Below are 20776 nucleotides of genomic sequence, written 5' to 3'. Positions count from 1 at the left end.
AATAAGCAGCACAAAAATCAATAATCACAGGGTTATCCACTCCACAAATTGCTGCTAAAAATGTTGAGTGACGGCTGCTAGTCAAAATAAGCTTAGCAGCCATATGGGGACCTGCTCTTATTAGGGAGTTTGAAAGTAGTAGAGCACTGCAATGTAAAGAGCAGTAGCAATTTATGCTGGGTATGCAGGTAACGCAAGGAAGGCCAGCTTACAGGGTATTGTATTCACTAATAAGATCTAAAACACATTTCAAGGATTAATTCAAGAGATTGGCAAGTAAAATCTTGAACGATGATTGTGGGTACGAGTCATAGCGTCATTTTTATTGATTTTCATCACATTAAGGTTTTTCAAGTTAGGTGCTTGTGTTTCTGTCTCTCTGTATTTGTATTCCTTTGCTTGCTTATTTTCACCACTGCTCAACTCCAACGTTTAAAACAGCGTAGGAATGACATGTTCAGTTGATTAAAGGCATGGTACTGATCATAACAGTAATTAGAAGTTGAATTCCAGATTAAATTAAAAAGACAGCATCAAATTCAACTTTGAATTTGTTAAGAATTAGGAATTTTTCTGTTGCTCTTTTTGCTTGTTGGTATAGAACAATCGCATGCTGATAGGAGCTTGAGATTATGAAAACTGGTGACTATGCAGTATATGAGCACGCATACAATTGCATGATGGATATGGCTGATGTAAGAGTAGCAGCATTAGATTGTTATTTTAGATAGCATAACCATTGGAATAGTCTATAAAGAATCACGAGTCCGTGTAGGTGAATCACTTGTTGGATTTACCCAAGTTCACTACGAATCAACTATTTTTTCACTTTCACTTTTGGGGGTGAACAACTCTGTTTTTCTTCTTTGTAGTTCATTGGAGACATGTTGAACTCTCCCTTTATCTACTCTAATCTAGCTGTGTTTTACATATTTGTGGACAGTAAAATGAATTTTCTATCTTTCAGACTTTAACTGTAAATAGTGCAATTCTAAAAGAAAAATATTGTTTGATACAAAATGAGATCATTCAAGCTTTTAACTTTTTTGGTGAAAATCAACGAGAAACTTGTTGACAAACCTTAGAAACTTTAATTTTTTCAAGTGCATTAACAAGTCAACAAATTTATTATAAGACCTGAATAAAGCGCAGCAAGAATCCCTACGGATTTAAAGCAAAGATGAACGAAGTTTCATTCAAAGAATGGATGGATGAGAACACATAGCACTTGAATGGAAACAAGTGTTAATTTTCTGCACATAATTTGTTGAGTCTTGGTAGCTTATTATCTGAAGCTCCTCAAGACTGACAGATTTTGTATAGGTTATAATAAAGCTTCTGATGGACAGTAACAATATCAAACAGCGGCTTCCAGCCTTGGTTCAAAAGGAAAGGCAGATACAAACTTCTTGATATCACAGCCTCCAGGCAGAGGACAAGGCAATTCTAGCCATGAGTTTTCTATAATGTTACAAAGTACTAGACTGCTAAATTCACAAGAACTTATGCAAATCATCATCAAGTTATCATAAGCTGTACAGTTGAGGTCAGCTTTCTTTCCAAAGTATCGATGAGACATTGAAACAGGCATTGCTAAAGCTTGCTTCCATTCAGAATTTGCCTCATCAAATTCCCATACTCTCACCGTTGAACTCTCCAAAAAATCAAGGAGTACTACAACCAACATACGCCCCCCACAATTCACAATGTCTAAAGAGTACTCAAGAGTTGGATGCGATAAAGGAGGAAGCTCATACCACAAGCCTTTGTGAGTATTACAGGCCACTACATTACCTCCTCTGTTAAAAAAATAGACTATTTCTTCTTCGCCATTTGCTGATGTCAAGATAGAAGAATACTCTTTTGAAGGACTACGTTGAACATCAGAAGCAACAATATTACCCCCTTTGTTCAGGAAGTACATAATTCCATCATCATTGCTAATATTTTGCTTCAAGCATGATGTTCCACACTTTTCCTTCATGTTCCAGTTTATAGATGGTTCACTCCATCTGCAGGTTGATGAATCATAGACTTTAGTCACAAAAGTAGGGAAAATGCCATGTATGACAGTTACCTTGTATGATTTCTTATAGGCAACCATGGCAACTGCATGTATTGTCTCAGTGATGTGTAAATTCGGTAGTTTACGGCACTGTCCTGTGAGAGGATTGCAAACAATGAACTTGCCATAAGCTGACTCAAAACAAATTAGACCTCCTGCAGATGCTATTGGCTTCGACATGCTTTTGCTAAGCATGTGAGGGATTTTAATATGGTGCCATTTATACACTTCTGTGTCATACACAATTCCTTGTTCAAACTTTGAATCTACCATGTAGAACCATGGAGCTCGGGATGGCACCTCTGAAGAAGCATGCAGAAAACTTGGAGAATCTAATGTTGAATTCCATCTTTTGCACACTGAACGTAAACTGAACAACTTAGATACAGGCAACCTTGCTAGCACCTTCTCCAATAAGTCTTCATGAAATTCTCCCCAGGACAACTTATCCATGCACATATATTTCTCCTGCAGAGATTGAAATTTTGTCCTCCTCTTCTTTGCTAGGCTGCTTCCATTTTGAGAGTCTAGCATACTTCTTTTGTTCACCACTACTGCATTCTGGTTCTCCATTGAAATCCCATTATTTGATGAGATTTTAGGAGAAAAGTTGCACATGGAGAAATTGCAGCACAGATGTCGGGAGTGCAAGAGGTCTGCATTCAAAATTTCAATTTGAAACAAGAAAAATATTAACATCTATATAATAGAGCTTAGCGTCAAAGATAAAAATGCATTTCTATGGCTTTCAAAATGCTTGTGGAAAAGCTCTAGAAATAATATACCTTCAATGCAGACCATTGTATGGCATTTTAACACTCAGGTATGACAGGTTTCTAAATATACAATGACAACACTTAGTGTTGGAATTCCGTATGTCTAAAAAACTAATATAGCCATATACGACTTGTCTTTATCTTAATATATGCCTATGCACCGCACTACATGATGTAAAGGAAAGAGAAGGTGTCTATGCAGAACAGAATCCACAAGGCCACTGATGTGTGAGCAGCAAAACTTTAGAAGGGGATATCAAATATGCTATATGTGAAATAAATCACAAAAACCTAAAAATGGCAAGAGTGGCATGTGAAAATTAGCACAATCCCCTTCCATGATTGAGGAAAGCCATCCAAAAATATCATTACTACTTACTGCATTGAATTCCAAGAAATAAAAAACATTCTTATCTGTCTGCACTAATCTACCACATGCACAGATGGAAAATGAATACTTAAATATAGCTTAATCTTCCTGAGGGCTGCAGTTCAATAGTTGGCCCTAGTGGTCCAAATGTTATTGGTCACAGATTCAAGTCACTGACTCCCCAATAAATCTGGGATCACACAAACAGTTGTTATAAAAAAAATGCATAGTTAATCAAATTCCCCAATAAATATGGCATCACTCATACAGTTGTGACAGTGTTAAAAAGTAAAGCTTAATAGTTTTCACATAAATCTGGAACTACTCAAACAGCTTGATACACTTTTTTTCTTTAGGGTGTAGCTTAAAATTTCATTAGCACACATTTTTCAGTTTTAAGGATCCACTGTCCAATAAAAAGGGCTTTTTTAAAGCATTATGAAATTAACAAAGGACCGAATTTAACATGTAAGTAGCCTGTTTTATGGCATTGCCTAAATTAGCACTGGATGTATAGTTAAAACTTAATATATTATAGAATATCAACAATCATGCTCAGCAGAAAAGCTTCAAGGCATTGACGCTGATGATAGATTCAAAGATATTGTTTTAGAACTAAGTTATATTCAATAAGATATGGATAGGCTGAAGATTTTAAACTTTTCTTATAGTTTTCTTGGATAAACATATTACTCTAAGAAGAGGGATCCATCCACAAACTTTTGCTATCTTCCATTAAAATTTAGAAAAGCTGATGTCAAGGGAACAATTCATGTTATAAATTCCAGGGAAGAAGTTATGATTTAAATCTTCTCCATGTCAGTTGCACATTTCTCTATGAAGTAGGTGCCTGTACTCAGCCTTTCTTGTCATGTTTAAAATCAGAGAAGCTTTGGAAAAGTCTAATTTAATAACTGCTTATTCATGGCAGTATAATGCTTGTTTATGGCTCCATTAATCCAGAAGCTCAACCTGATCTCAGTCACTAGAGTATGAACTGTCAAAGGGGCATAGTTTTAGAATTCAAAGTTGGGCTACATGATTGGAAAAAACTTCTACTTAGGTTTTGTTTTGGCATACTCCCATCCAGAATAAACAAAAATTGTTAGCTTTTGCACTAAGCAGGCCAGGCTAGTGCTGACTGATTTTTAATATAAAATACATCCAACTTCCAAGCATAAAGAGTTCACCTCAGAGTTGAGGAAGATTTATGCAGTCGCATATACTACCAAATACCCAAGATGGAGTAGAAGAAGCTGGGGTCTAATACACTTTCTTACCCATCCAGCCACAGAAAATACCAGTTCATAGGTAAACTTCCATACAAAAAGCATGCACATACAGTCGACACAAAGACCACCAAGGCGTGTTATCTGGGGAAAAACAAAATCATTCTATCACAGAAAAGCAAACAGAAGTCTCAAGGTTAATGCTTCTCAGTTCTATAGCCGTTCCGTTATCATTTTTATCTGTGGGGCTAGTAAAATCATTGCGATCATATTCTTCCTACCTTGTTTTAAGGGCGGTAAAATCATCAGAAGGCGCAAAGCAAACAGATGTCTCATGAACATTGATTCGGCAGTTCTAGGTTTTCCTGTTATAACTTGTCATAGGCTAGTAAACTATTGATATAAGATTAAAACTACCTTGTTTAAAGAAATTATCAGTAAACATTTGCTCAGATCCAAGTTTAACAATCAACCCAAAACAGAAGTACATGAAATTGATTTTAAAAACATAAAAACCAAAATATGTTGCATCTCATATTTTGTAATAAATAGGCTCATCCAACCTACGATAAATAACAGAAAGAAACTTCTCTTCCATCTCATATCCTGCAGAAATGACCGAGACCTAGATGTTAAGCACACTCGGCCAAACTTATAGTTTGTAAGTTAAATCAAGCGAAAAATGGCACAAAGGTATCTAGCCTCGTTCGCATATATTGTCATCTGAAAATACGTCCAGACAATATTTTTCCGTATCCATTTCAAAACAATCATCAAAACCGAAATCAGAATACAATAAGTACTACGAGTGCAGTGCTGTTATAATGAGAACTACCCACTTAAAAGTCATGCATAATAATATATATAACCTATCACTACATGGAAACTATCGCACCCACTAACCACTAGACCACACCCACTTCATCCAACATTGAAAATTCACTGCAAAGAATTTAATGATATTTGCTGTTCATTGTCAACTTCATTATCCAATAGATGAATCAGCTTGTTAACCACAAAGAAGCATAAGCTAAACCATCAGCATACAAAGATGAATAACCCAGGGGGGGGCGCTTTAAAAGTCGGAAAAAGTTTCACAAAACTAGGGTATTAATCATCCACAGCCAATGGATAGATTTCAGGATAACGAGAATATAAACCCAACACAGACAAACCCGAATGCAAAAACGTAATAACTTGCTGGAAAAAGCATCAGAGCATACCAGAGGTTATCGCAGAAACCCTCAAACCCTACGCATTCAAGATCTCGCTGTACCACCTTCGGGCTTCTTCCAGGCACCCTGATAAGAAGCAACTAATATATCCACACCAAAGAATTGGGTTGACAAATGACTTCCTTATATTCCTCTCCATCAAAATATTCTTCAGACAAGACACTTATTGGATGGAACCCACTGACATGTTTGCTTTCCAGAATGTTTGTTCCAGAATGTGGGCTCCCCTCTTTTGATGCAATGTTAATGTGGGTGAATGGTGGCTCAGCAGCATCTTATTATGTCGAAGTCTCACTCATAGCTTGAGAATTAAGCATGAGCAAGCTGTGGCGGTTTGAAAAGGCACCTTCATGTGATCTCCCAAGGTATGACAATGGCAGAGCACTACAATAGCAAAAGAAGCGAAGTACCTGCTGAATTGACTTTGAAAAGAAAAAGCTATGTTTGACATGTAAGGCAGCAGCACCAATGAAGATAAAATGTCTTTGGATTCTCTTCCAAAGCAGAGCAGAAGATGATTTATCCCTCAAAGTCAATGTCCCACAAAAGCAGGTGGGCAGAGTGGGAACCTTGGAAGAGGAAAACTCGTTTACATGATTCCAGGCTTTAATGTCAACCCTCGGCCCCTTCCCATGTAAATTATTACAAAGCCCTAAAGCTTATTTGTAATCCTCCGCTCCACTAGTCTATTAAAGTTTCCTTATGTCACGGTGTTGAAAGATCATGGTGGCATCCATATTTACCGTGTCGTTATGTCTACAATGTATTCCCAACACTAGATGCACTCCATTTTCTTTACGAACTTTTGTTTATCATGTTGGTGGATATGGAAACATTGTGAAATGTTAATACTCACAACCAATTGTACAAGGTGGGGGACAAAGGGACGTGAGATTATTATCTTAAATCATTTTGTTTTGAATTAAAGTTTAAAATTCTAGTTTAGTGTTGGATTTGAGATCATGATAAATTCTCTTAGAACTTTATTTAGTATTTAAAGAAGAACGAGAATGATTGGAATAGTTTAATCAAATATATATAAATAAGGATTATTTAATTTAAATTGATAAACAATATAATTGGTGTTTGATAATTTAAATAAGCATAATGAAGAAGATATCCAGAATACTTAGTTTTATAGTCAAAGAGTGTGCTAATATTGAAGATTTTGATATTAGTCAAGTATATGTTAAGAAGTTGTTGCCTTTGTTTTTTTTTTTGATGAATAGTCCTTTTCAATTAATAAAATTTACTAAGATTACAATTCACAAAAAAGGGTCGGGGGATACAGGATCACCTCGCGAATGAGTTCAATTGGCCGAAGCCGGAAAAAAAAAAAAGGCCGCAGCCAGAAACTATAAACTATTCATCAAAAAAAAACATTTTAAACAACCTCAAGCTGCCAAGGCAGTACCAGCAGAGGGAGGAGGATCATCTTTATCAGGAAATCCCCACGCATCGGTGGATTGTGAGGTAGACTGGGAACAGTCCAGCCGTCAGCAGCATCTGCAGGATCTGGGGTAGTCGCAGTCTCCGCATCCTTCTTGTCTGGTCGCGGAGGAGAAATTGCCAAGGCCAGCCGAGGAAACTTGCCAGAGTGCGCCCGTCCAGGGGGAGGAGCCGAAGACCAGCCAGAGGCCCGCCTAGGGGGTGTTGCCTCCTTTTTAGATTAGCATCTTATATTCTATGTTAATTATGTCTTATTAGAGGACAAGTTCTTCAGTGTAAGACGCGTAAGTGGTTGTATTTAGTCTTTTAAGTCAATTTATCTTTATGCATGTGCAGTCTTAAAAAGTTAGCATCCGTAATTGGCTGCTTTAGGACCTATTAGGCCACATTTTAGTGATTTCAAGGTCTAAATGTTCATTATGCTCAATCCTAATTACCTATATTTTCTTCTCTTGCACCTATTCTCTCCCTTGATCTCCTTTGGAAATTTGAACCTAGTTTTCTTGGAAATTGTCACCAACTATGACTTGTTCCTAGGGTTTTGGACCCAAACTTTACCTAGAGCCCAATGTCTTCCAAGGTTTTCAATTGTGGTCGACCTGGATGAAATATTCCAAAATGAGGGGGTAAAGTATAAAAGGACCTCCTCTCCCCTCATTTGATATGAATCAATCAAGTGAAAGATATTCATAAAGTCACTAAGCAACTGAGTCTCAAAGCAAGATAAATTAAGGATTTAGATTCAAGATTTGAAGGCAAGCATCCAATTCAAAATCTCTAAGCCTCCATTTCTTCAAGATGCATCAAACCAAAGAAAATCTCCTCGAATTAATATGTGTTTCTCTCCCAGGATGGCCAAGTAGAGGAAGCTTTAATCAAGCAAGAAAAATCGCTCTTACATCCTTCTCTTATCATTCTTCACATTTGGCTATCAAACATGTCTACATTCTAGAACTAGGAGTGGAAATCATAGATTTTTGCATTTGTGAGGGCATCATTGATCACACATCACACTTCAAGCTTAGCTCTTTGAATTCCAAGTACATTCAAGTGCCTTCGTAGATTTGAGAGATCTCTATGGTCATGAGGATTTATGCAAGGTAAATTAGAAAAATTTATATTTTTACACTATTTCCTTTATGAAAATTCTATCATATTTCAAGGTTGATTCCTAAATAGGGATTTGACCAAGGCAAACTCCGTTTCCCCATTTTTTATGCAAGGAGGAACAAACAGAGTTATAATGTTAGATGTGGGTAGTACAATAATAGGTACAAAGGTACAATTTCAAATTTGGGCAGTACAGGAATAGTCATAGGTTTTGTGAAAACTACAACGAAAAGAGTCAAAAATATGTCACCACTTTTACCATGTTCTCAAGAACATATCAAGTTTTAACTAGTCCTTGCCATTTTTTATTGAAATTTTTGGAGCAGGTACATTGTGTCTTCTAATTCCCATTTATGTCGATTTGAACTCATTATCAATTCATATCAGTTTATTTATATCATATTTTTAGTGACTTTTTTATTAGATTGATTTAGTTATGTAATCATTTTCATTTCAGTCATTGCATCCCTTAGTGGAGAATACTTTCAATTAGAGCTTGAGTCACCTCTTAGGCCTATTAGGGGATATTCTTCCTTCCAAATGTGCAATCAATGAAATGGGGACTTATTTCACTTAACACATTATAAGCTGCATTGCTCTCCCCATTTCCCTATTATACATTTTAGTAAACTCAATTTATGACAATTCCTCTTCTAATTTGGTGTTTAGATCTCTTGTGCATTATTACATCTCTTCCTCTTTTGAAGCCATTTTGACTCATTTTCATAATTAGATCTACTTCGCATGCTTTTAATAATTAGATTTTCTTTTCACAAAATTATTGTCATTGAATTGTGCATATATCTTTTAAATTTTGCAATTATCTTAGATTAATCCTTCTTTCAATATTTTGTGCATGAGTATTATCATGTTGATTCCTAATTATAACATCTTGGATAAGGGAAGTCATAGACATATGGGTTCATTTAAAATCGTGTGTCTTCTATCTTTTCTAAGAATTTGATGAGACCAACATGCATATTAGTGACATCAATCCTAGCATGGAGAATAACTCTTTTCATTCTTCTCATGGCAAAGATAGGGCTTTATAATTCCCTCCTATGCAAGTATAAAAACTTTTCAATGATTTTGGAAAATTTGAGCAATAGTTAGGGGGGAAAACTCTAACCTTGAGGTCATTTCCATTATGAAAGGTTTAAGGAAGTTAATCTGTAATGATGAACATGGTATTAGCATCTTGTGTAATATCTTTCATTACATTAATAACAATATCAAGCCTATTAGAGAATGTATTAAATATTTAGGTATTTTTCCACCTACTACTAGTGTTGAGACCTCCATGCCTATTTCTACCTCTATTCCTAGTGTGTCCACTTATGCTTCACCTACCATAACAACTTCCATCCAAAATCCTTCAAATGTAAGCTCCTCATAGCAACCGTTTGAAAAAAAGTGCATTCATTGTCCCAAGGATAATTCTCGTGTACATTACGACTACTATGGGACCAAGGGCTGAGCGGTACTCACACTCAGTCAATGGAGATGCACAAGGATGGCAATACCAACTCATAGAGGCATGTCACGCCTATCTAGCCTTATTAGACTAGTTTGTTATTGGGGGATGTAACCCCTTGGTTCTATGGATCCATATCTCCCCTTCCACTACCACTATAAATGTTCTGTATAGATGATGATTATCAACCTCTGCATTATCAGAGGATAGCTTAATCTTACAAGAATAGTCATATCAATCATATACATGTGAGCATTCCTAATCCTGTTATTCCTTCAAGCATGTGATGTTTTTCATTGACTTAATTTATGCCCACTTAAAATAGTATTCCCTTATCATATTCAACCCTACCTTTCGCTTCTTGTAATTCTTCAAACATTTAAGACATTATCATCCTACTATTTTTTCTATTGATTCCATTGTTAATAGCTCATCTCAAATTGTGCCTTTCTTGCAATAATTAATTGCTTCAATGGCTCAATTCAAGTTCAACATTCTTACTTGTGACATTTCTAGTCCTTCAGCTTTGAATATCATCAATGTCGTTATTACACAATGTATGGATATTCAACATCCTGAGACTGATAAAGGTAAGAGAGATCTTTTAACGCATGTCAAAACTTTTGAAATATTGTGTAGTGAATTATCTCTTAACCATATGTTCAGGGAAAAATTGTTTACCATAACATTTTAAGATAAATCCTTGTAATGATATTGTTCTTCTCATTCTTCCTCTATTGATTTCTATAAAAAAGTTTGATAATATTTTCATTCAATGTAATATTAAAACAACATGGGTCCTAGAATTTCTTTGACTGATTTAAGGCACTATAAAAAGGTTTTAGAGAAAAAGTGATTGGTTTTATTATTAGATCAAAGCATTTATATACTCATATTTCTTATCTTGTTCTTGATATTGATTTTTAACATATTTTTATTGCTAATTAATAAAAATAACAATATCATATTTTCTAAGTTCTCATCAATTCCTTGATGGTGCTTAATAAGTATCATCTTCAAGTGAGTCAATATGAGAGAACTACTATAATGGCTTTGGTTGATAAGAGTGGTTTTGCATCAACTAATTTCAACAAATTTCAGAAACCAAAGACCTTCATGAAAATTAATAATTTATCCAACAATGTTGATGAATAAGTTGTTGACTCTATGGCAAGACATATTGTCAATTAGTCCCAACACACTTAGTCATCATGGGAAGTTAGTATAGCCCAAGCTACCAGACAGAAGAGTGTTAACCGAGCTCATGTACGAACTGAGCAAACAAGTGCTAATCGAGCTTTAGTGTAAATTGAGTTAGTTTGGCATTCTAGTTTCAGAATGAGAACTGAGTAGGCAGAGCAATGTGAACTCAGCCAACATTTCAGGCCACACTCAATGAACCATCATCAAGGAAGTAGAGCAGTAAAGAGTTGAGTAGTGAGTGAACCTGCATACTTCCCAACTCCTTACTACTCTACTACCCTAATGATGGTTCACAGAGTGTGACCCAAAATGCTGGCTCAAAAAAGACTCACACAATCAAAATCCAGAAGCACAGTTACGATTATGGATTGTGGAAATGCATTTACAATTATTTGTGAGCTGAGCCAACTGAGTTTGCCAATTGATCAATGTGAACCGAGCATCTAGAGTCAACCGAGTGCCAGAGTCAACCAAGTTGATAGTGTTGTCTGATTATCTCCATATCACTCAAGTAAGCTATTGGACCTGACCATCAACACTAAGACAACTTCGTAATTATTTTTGAAATTATTGAAATGCTATTATAATTGACCTAATGAAGAGTTACTATTTGGATCTATATATAAGGGAGACACTTTTTTTTCATCCAATATATCATTGAGTTACATTTGTTATCATAAGTGAATGGAAGAGTAGATTAATTAGGAGGCAATCAAGTACTAAAAAGGTAAAGTAGAGAATCATCTATCATAGTCAAGTGATCAATACATTATTCAAAGGATCTTCATCAGTAAACAAAGTTGCATAGCAGAGATCAACTTGTTGATTCATCCTAACAGGTGTATCAATGTCAAATCCTCTAATTAGGTGGACCTAACAGTCCTTGCTAAACCTCTTAACTGAGTGCATACTTAATTGTATTGTATAAATCCTTTCATAAGGTGGATCTAATAGTCATTCTTACTCTTAACCGAGTTGATCACCAAAAGTGATCAATTGTAAACCTTAACATGCCAACATTATTATTGCAATAGTGAAGCATTGTGGGTGTCATCCCCACCCCAATTTTACCTTCTTCTTGGATGGTTTTTGGGTTATCATATCTTGTGTCAAAGTGTTATGGTGTTGTTACTTTTATTGTTTTATGTTCCATGCATGTAGATAGATTAGATAATCTAATAAAGTGAGATTAAGAGAAAGAAGATTTAAAGTAATTCCTAATTCACCCCCCCATTCACTTGGTCATCTCTACATTTAAAACACAAGTGGCATAAACATCCAAAGGGTAGCTCCTTTGTCATTCATTTCGACCCACTCGTAACTTCACCAATCTTTCTTATTCTTTCCATAATGCGGTGTTGAAGTTAAATTAATGCAAATGTGTTAACTCTTCAACCTAGAAAACCAATTGACATGTCCAAGCCTTTACCCAAGCACTTGATCATAAAGATTTATGTCAATACCATTGTCAACTTGGTCATGACACTGAAAAGTTTTATCTTTTACAAATTGTTATCCAAGACCTCATTGGTTCTAATGCTATATTTTTTGAGGATGTGAATGACCAAGGAAACAAATCAATAGCACTGCCCAACCAAAATCTTCAAATCTATACTAATCCTTTTTCATATCATTCAATTAATACTATTATGTCTATTCAACCTTTACCTTATTCTCCCTTTATTGTTGTTGACTATGATGACAAATTTTTGATAATTTATCAACCTCATTGATCAATACCCACTTGAACCAAAATCTAAAACAAAAAATAACTTTTGCATCACCTTTCACTTGAATGAGACAATTATAGCACCATATAGTCCCCTTTAAATTATTGCAAAGGTTCATGGTATTAATTCTTGTGGTGTTCTTGTTAACCCTTCTTGTATGGTGAATGTGATGATTGAAGAACATATTTTTGGTAGACAATTGTAATGTGGTGTTAATGATAAAACCAAAGTCATGATTCAAACTTGTGACAATTTCCTTTATCCTACCCATAGTTCTATTTCATTTCTTGGTGAAGTTGGCATTAAAACTCTAGATGTTACTATATCATCTTAAAATGGAAGCACTTCCATCTTGGTAGGTTTAGCACCCTCTTTTAGTATATTTATCATGATAGATTTACATTTAGGACGCATTTTGCACTTGATTCCTTCATTCTAGGTGAAATTAAGGTTAGGATCTTGAAGATTCTCCTTACTTTCCCTCCTCTCTAGCTCTATTTGCTAGGTAGGACTTAGGCATAGGTCCTCCTAGCCTTCATTATATTCATTATAGGATTTTGTGCCTATTCTTGGCATTTAGTCCTATTCTAATATCATTTCTAGGTTTTCGAGCATCCTGGAGACCTTGTGTTTTCTACTCTGGCTGGGCTTGGACCCCTAGGTCAACCTTGGCCTAGGGAACAGTCTACCAGGTCATCCCTAACCCAGGGCAAGGTTGAGGTCATCCCTGACCTAGGCAAGGGTCAAGGTCATCCTTGACCTTCTTTGAGATTTGATCCCCCTTTTCAAATTTTCGTCCCATAAGGCCCTGAAATTGGTGTCAAGCTTTCAGATCCAAATGCAAAAGGGTTTTAATTTGATTTTCATTAATTAATTTTCCCTCCTTAGTTGGTTATTGTGATTGGACCATAATTTGAGGTGAAGTTTGAATTATGGGTCCTCACATTACTATAGGAGCCTCACCATGAAGCCTCTATATAAAGATTCTCATTTGCATCTATTTACAACTAGAATCAAGAGATAAGAAGAGGTCATAAGAAGCATGTAACTGATGATGAAATAAAGATGCAATATTGTAAGAGAATGATATAGAGGATCAAGATATTGTGGATATCAAGCATTTTTACGAATACACCATTATGAACATCTATTTGGAACAAGAGAGAGCCTATCTTCCTTGATATGCCATTATCAATATTGAAGCATTCAAAGATACAATCATGGGGTAGCAATTATGGATTATGAGTTTGGTAGGAGTACTTTAGCCTTGGGGGATTGGTATGTTTTCTTATCTTTTTTAAGTTTATGCATCACTTTCTCATACATATTCATGCTAGGGTTGCAATCTAGTGGATTGGATCTTGGCATTACACATTCAATACACACACACACTCTATTATATTTGGCTACTCGTGGAGGTGGAAATCACCAAAATAGGGGTTTGAATAAGGCAAAAACCTATATAGCCACCCCATTTTCAGATATGTACAGGTGATGTTTCAAAGATTAGAGTATATATGATACCCTTTTAGCAGACTTCTAAGATCTATGAACAGAATTTTCATCAGAGTAGTGTAGGTCAAGGTCGACTTTTTGGGGCACAATTGTGCCCCAAGGTAAGATTTTGCCCCACTATCTGGGTCAAGGTCAACCTACCTTCAAAAGGATAAAAGTTTTTAGGGTTCTCTCCGTCTTGACATCTCTAGTCCAGAATAGGTTGCAGAATTTCTAGAAACTATCACAGGCATTAGAAAATAGGTATTTCCTTTGCTTAAGAAATTAGGATTTAATGGGAAAGGATGTGGTAGATATTGTATGTGTGAATTGTGGGCCTCAAATTCTCTCACACACTTCAACATAGTCTTTACCTGAGAGATCATCCCAAAATAAACATTTAATTGTTCATCCAAGTAATCTCATCAGCATGACCTACTGCCTTCTAACTAGAAGGATTTTGCCTTGTTCTTAGATCAAGAAGTGGGCAACCAGACCTTTTAATACAAAGGATTTATGCAGCTAAGTGATCATGCAATTAATCTAGATGAGAGATGCAATTAATCTAATAATAGATAAAGAAAATTAAACTATATGATTACATTTTAATCTATATGATATTGAAGCTAAACAATGAAAGCTATGAGAATATTTAAGAAAACGAGTATGCAATTCAACAATAATTTGATGCAATTCAAATTCCAACCTCTATAATGAGGAATTAGAAGCCTCTTAAATAGAATTCCTAAAATCAATCAATGATTGAGATCAATTGGAATGGATAGTCAAGATCAAAGCTGAGATTTAGTTAGGATGGAAAATTCCCAGTGTAGGTGAGGTTAACTAACTCAAATCTTGAGTGTGATGGAGAGTTAACTGAAATTCACCTGAGTGTTAGAATAAGTAGATTAAGTGAATTCCAATTTGAGAGATAGATAACTTAGAATTCCCATTCCTAAATCAAAGAGAAGGATTTGGAAGGTTATTTAATTGAATAAAATGAGATATGACCTCATAAATGCATATTTAATTAATTGAGTAATTAAACCCAACAATTAATATAAGGACATTATTAAATTAAATAAATTTAATTCCTTAGTACATTAGCTTTAGGAGATAATTTAATTTAACCAAAGTATAAACACTTTAAATTAAATTAAATCTAATCAATAGGTTTAATGTAGCTAATTCGAGTCGATACTTTAGGAATTAAATAAATAGTGTGATTAATGCAGATTAGGATTTTTTGCATCTGACAATTGAGTCAAGTAGCGAGAATCAAAATGAGAATTTCCTAGTGACATAGGACTTTAGGGTTGATCAAATAGACTAGAACTGGTGGCAATGTGCCAATTTTGGGGTATTACATTTGCCCCTCTTTGAATGAATGTGTGAGTAGCATGTTCAATTCAAAGAAAATTATAAGTATGATGGAAAGATCAAGAAATGAGATTGGTTCTGAAATTGATGATACATAGACCAATTGATAAGCTTTTAAAGGTTATCTCCAGAATGAAGCTTAACCTTAGGGGATCCAGATAGAACACCTAGATACTAAAATTGATAATCTTTTAAAGATTATCTCCAGAATAGAGCTTAATCTTAAGAGATCCAAATAGAACACCTAGATACATAAATTGATAATCTTTTAAAGATTATCTCCAAAATGGAGCTTAACTTTAGGGGATCTAGATAGAACACCTAGATACCAAAATTGATAAGCTTTTAAATATTATCTCCAAAATAGAGCTTAATCTTAAGGGATCCAGATAGAACACCTAGATACCAAAATTGATAAGCTTTTAAAGATTATCTCTAGAATGGAGCTTAATCTTAAGGGATCTAGATAGAACACATAGATACCTAAATTGATAAGCTTTTAAAGATTATCTCCAGAATGGAGCTTAACCTTAGGGGATCCAGATAAAACACCTAGATACTGAAATTGATAAGATTTTAAAGATTATCTCCATAACGAAGCTTAATCTTAAGGGATCCAGATAGAACACCTAGATGCTTGAATTGATAAGCTTTTAAACATTATCTCCAAAATGAAGCTTAACCTTAGGGGATCTAGATAGAACACCTAGATATCGAAATTGATATGCTTTTAAAGACTATCTCTAGAACGAAGCTTAATCTTAAGGGATCTAGATAGAACACCTAGATACCTAAATTGATAAGATTTTAAAGATTATATCTAGAACAAAACTTAACCTTAGGGGATCTAGATAGAACACTTAGATACCAAAATTGATAAGCTTTTAAAGATTATCTCTAGAAGAGAGCTTAATCTTAAGGGATCCAGATAGAACACCTAGATACCAAAGATTGATAAAAGATAGCAAGGTCCCATTACAAGTCATAGAATCATCCCCAGAATGAGGCTTGACCCTCAAGAATGAGGGTTTAGACTACCCCAATACCTATTCATCAAACTCTAATAAAGACTGTTATAAGATGTGATCAACTGATCAAAAGATGAGATAGATGATGTAGATGTTAGATAGAAAGGGAACAAGATGAATCAAGTGATGAGATGCCCCAAGAGATGAGGACATAAAATTTAGATTGAGTTGAAATTTAGAGTCAATGATATAATCATCCTACCCCCTTGGGAGCAAAATTGAAAGATGACACACCAAAAAGATGATGTAGAATAATATATTGAGAGAGACAGAAGAAATAAGAGATTCAAAAGAATATAGAAGAGATCAAAATGATCAGAAGAAAATTTGAAGTCAATTCAAAATGATTTCAAGGTCCAAAAGAACAAGTTTGACCAAAGGTTGACTAGAGTTGACCATAGTTTACTCAAGTTGACTTTTTCCAAAAAATAAAGATAAATTGAGAAAATTGTGATTTGAGAAGATTCCAAGATTCACAAAGTATTAGAAAATTTGGGTTGCACAAGTGTTGGATAGCATGGTCCCAAAAATTTAAAATACATTTTTGAGCTATGTAAGTGTGTCAAATTTCAAACTTGATCCCAAAAATATATTCGTAGTAGCCAAATTAGTCAGGGGGTTATGAATCAATCATTTATGCAGTCGTGAAGAAACATGATACTTTGAAGAAGCTGACAATCCCTCATCACGAAGGATGCAAGTAGATCATTGATCAAACCATGTGCTTATGCAATGCAACCCTACGCTAGTTGCAACCCTAGCTCTGGTTACCAAGCTTTGAAAATTATTATCACTGAGCATGTAGTGAATCTTGGACATCATACAATCCCTATTGACATTGCAATCATAGGAATATGAATAAGACATCTATTCTAGTTTTTTTAGGATTAAATGTAAACATTTGAGGTACAAGAAGCCAGAATGGCCAGAACATTTGTCCCTTTTAATGTAGCAAGTTAACATAAGCATCAAAGCATAAATGCTAGGATGACTAGAATGTTTCTTACATGTAGACACACCAGACACATGAGAGATCTTTCTTATGCTAAGTAATTAGTAAGTGTTATGTCCGCAACGACCCTTGCATCTGTAACCTAAGACAAAAATGTGCTAGATATACTCATAGTGACCTGTACATTCACTTAGTTGGATGACTATTAGTATCTACTATAGCATAAAGATTTCACTCCAACAAGCAAGGAGAAGAACCAACCTCAATGAAGAGTCCATATAAAAGGAGTTGAGGTACACACAACCATCCAATACGAGATGGAGGCTCTTATAGTGGACACCTCTCTTATATGGATGCTCTAGATCATTGGAACTAAACCACAAACATAAAACAAAGAAAAGATCATGCCCCCAATTCTTTCTTCTCTAGTCTAAAGAGACATCATTAAGAGAAAGTGAAACAAATAAAGGAAAAGCTTAGCATATCCCAAGAAAATTAATCATTTTGAGTTCATTTTCTATGTTATAGGATTGTTGTCAAGTGTCGATGTCCAGAGCATGGATGAAAGAAATCTCTTTAGTAGGGTGACGATAGTAGACAGATGTAGTTAGAACAATTGGTGACTAAAGTCAAAGAGGAATCTTCAATAAGAAGAACTTTAGTAGGAAACTGAGCAACAGTAGACAAACATAGTTGGGACAACTAGTGACTAATGTGAGAGAAATCTTCCATGAGAGGAATCTCAAAAAATGATACTAGCAATAGTAGGTAGATGCAGTTAGAACAACTGGTGATTGTCACAAAAGAGATTATCCATGAGAGGAATCTGAAAAAGTGACACTAGCAATAGTAGGTAGACACAGTTAGAACAACTGGTGACTATTGCAAAAGAGATTGTCCATGAGAGCAGTCTTGAGAAGTGACACTAGCAATAGTAGGTAGATGTAGTTAGAACAATTGGAGACTTTCGCAAAAGAGATTGTCCATGAGAGGAATCTCAAAAAGTGACACTAGCAACAATAGGCAGATGCAGTTAGAACAACCAGTAACTATTGTAAGAGTTTCCTATAACACTATAGGGCATTGCCCTTGAGTTGTGACAAGATTCAATCCATGGATACATGAGTAAAATAAACAAAGTAAAGTAGGAAAGCAACTATACATGAGCCAAAAGATGTGCCGCAAGATGTAGCATTGGGAACAAGAGTTGTCTATTTACCAGGTTTTCACCTTCTTGGCAAAGATTTTTTTTGCTACCATGATGCTTGTTTACTAGGTTTTCATAAATGGCACTTTTTTCCTTTTTCAATTCTTTTGTATTCTTCTCTTTTTTTATTTTTTGTATTTTTTCATTATTTTGATATTACCAAGGTGCCTATTGCTAGGTTTTCACCAAGGTAATGATTTCTTTTTAGGACTTTTTGTAAATTTTAGATTTTTTCAAGACATTTAGATATATAGAGAGAGCTTTTAAAACCAAACCATCTATAGAACTGCTTTAGGTGGAGAGTGTTGATGGGCTCCTTGAGCACCTCTCCCTCGACTGTAGAAAGTTGGTAAGCACTAGATCCAAACACTACAATAATTATGTAGGGACCAAGCCAGTTGGGTTTGAACTTCCCCTTTTGTATCCTTTGTTGCTGACTCATAGGGTTTTCTATGAGAACAAGATCACCTAGTTGGAAGTTGTGTGGCTTAACTTTCTTGTTGTAACTTCTGGACATATGTTACTGATAAGCTCGAAGATGATCATAGGCCACTTGCCAACGCTCATCTAACAATACTAGCTTTTGAATCCAAAATATTCTATAGTCATCATCAGTAATGAGGTCCTTCACAGAGATTCTTAGAGTAGAGATCTCAACCTTAGTTGGTAGCACAACATCCACTCTATAGACCAAAGACAAGTGTGTTGTACCCATTAGAGTTATGATACTTGTTTTGTAAGCCCATAAAGCTGGATTAATCTGAAGGTGCTAGTCCCTTCTAGATTTGTTGATTGTACGATGCAAGATCTTAAGGATCACCTTGTTGGAGGCCTCCACTTGACCATTGCCTTGAGGATAATAGATAGAAGACTAGTGTTGTGTAATTCTGAACATTTTGCATAACTCCTTAAGATCCTTTTTTAAAAACTATCCTCCATTGTCAGTAATAGTGGAGGAAGGTATACCATATTTGCATATGATTTAATTTGTGATGAACAGAGCTATAGTTTTTCCATTTTCCATAGAGAGAGGTACTACCTCTACCCACTTAGTGAAGTAATTTGTAGTTGTAACAATAAACTTGTGTCCATTTGAAGAAGACAGGTGAATCTAACCCACAAGATTGAAGGCCCATTATTGGAATGGCCATAGTGTGATAGCTGGAATTAGCTCCCTGGTTGGAGCATGAATTAGATTCCCATGGAGTTGGCATTATTTGTAGGACTTAGCATATTTGACTACCTCTTGCTCCATATTTAGCCAATAGTAACTAGCTCTAATATGTTTATGAGCTAGTGTCAAGCCATTAGAGTGAGATCCATGAATGCCCTTGTGGACATCGATTAAAGCACATTTGGACTCATCGAGTTCTACAAACCTACGAAGTGTTCTATAGAGACCTCTCCTAAACAATTCATCGGCAATAATGACATACCGTGAAGCATTGTGGATAAGGTGACATTTTTCATTTTGGGTTAGACTGTTTGGAATGGTTTTGTCATGCAAATAAGAGTATATCTAGTGGTAGTGGAATGAATCATGTCCTACAATAGAAAAAATCATCCGATATTTAGGGGTATCATAGGCAAGGTAAAGTAATGTTTCCACCAAGAACTCATGTCAGAGATCATTCTCTGGCATCTATAACAAGGAAGCAAGAGTAGCCATGGAATCAAACACTTTGTTGTTTGCTCGAGGAACTTGTTGAAAAGTGATATGTGCAAAGTATTTCTTCAGATCATCCACGATGCATTTATAAGGAATCAACTTTTCATCTTTTATCTGATATACATCATTGACCTAGTTGATTATGAGTTGTGAATCACCAAAGATGTTCAACTGATTGATTCTCCATTCAACTGCGATCTCCATGCCATAATGAGAGCCTCATATTCTACAATATTGTTCATGCAAGGAAACAAAATCTTGTATGCCTTAGGAAGTGAATACCTCTATGGTGTTATGAATAGTAACCCAACACCTAATCCCTGTTGTGTGAAAGAACCATCAAAGAACATCACCCAGGTTTGGTGTGTTAGTGTTAGAATTGATTCATCAAGACAATCAATGCTC

General features: G+C 35.3%; 1 protein-coding gene across 1 annotated transcript; it reads right to left on the bottom strand.

The window, feature by feature from the left end:
• Positions 1 to 1168: 1168 nt before the first annotated feature.
• Positions 1169 to 6311, bottom strand: LOC149572478 (F-box only protein 13-like). The gene is made up of 2 exons (XM_089813632.1): positions 5664 to 6311; positions 1169 to 2721 (listed from the first exon to the last, which is right to left on the bottom strand). Exon 2 carries the CDS (start codon positions 2681 to 2683, stop codon positions 1358 to 1360), a length of 1326 nt encoding a protein of 441 aa, XP_089669758.1. The 5' UTR covers positions 2684 to 2721; positions 5664 to 6311; the 3' UTR covers positions 1169 to 1357.
• Positions 6312 to 20776: the final 14465 nt, after the last annotated feature.

This window comes from Cupressus sempervirens, chromosome 2 (assembly GCF_028749045.1).
Source record: "Cupressus sempervirens isolate cs-2001-9-10 chromosome 2, ASM2874904v1, whole genome shotgun sequence".
NCBI lineage: Eukaryota > Viridiplantae > Streptophyta > Pinopsida > Cupressales > Cupressaceae > Cupressus > Cupressus sempervirens.
This window is presented reverse-complemented; position numbering and strand designations above follow the sequence as displayed.

What these genes read in the sequence shown, in the direction of transcription:
- LOC149572478 (XM_089813632.1), bottom strand. Translation starts at nt 2,683, where the DNA reads ATGTGCAACTTTTCTCCTAAAATCTCATCAAATAATGGGATTTCAATG.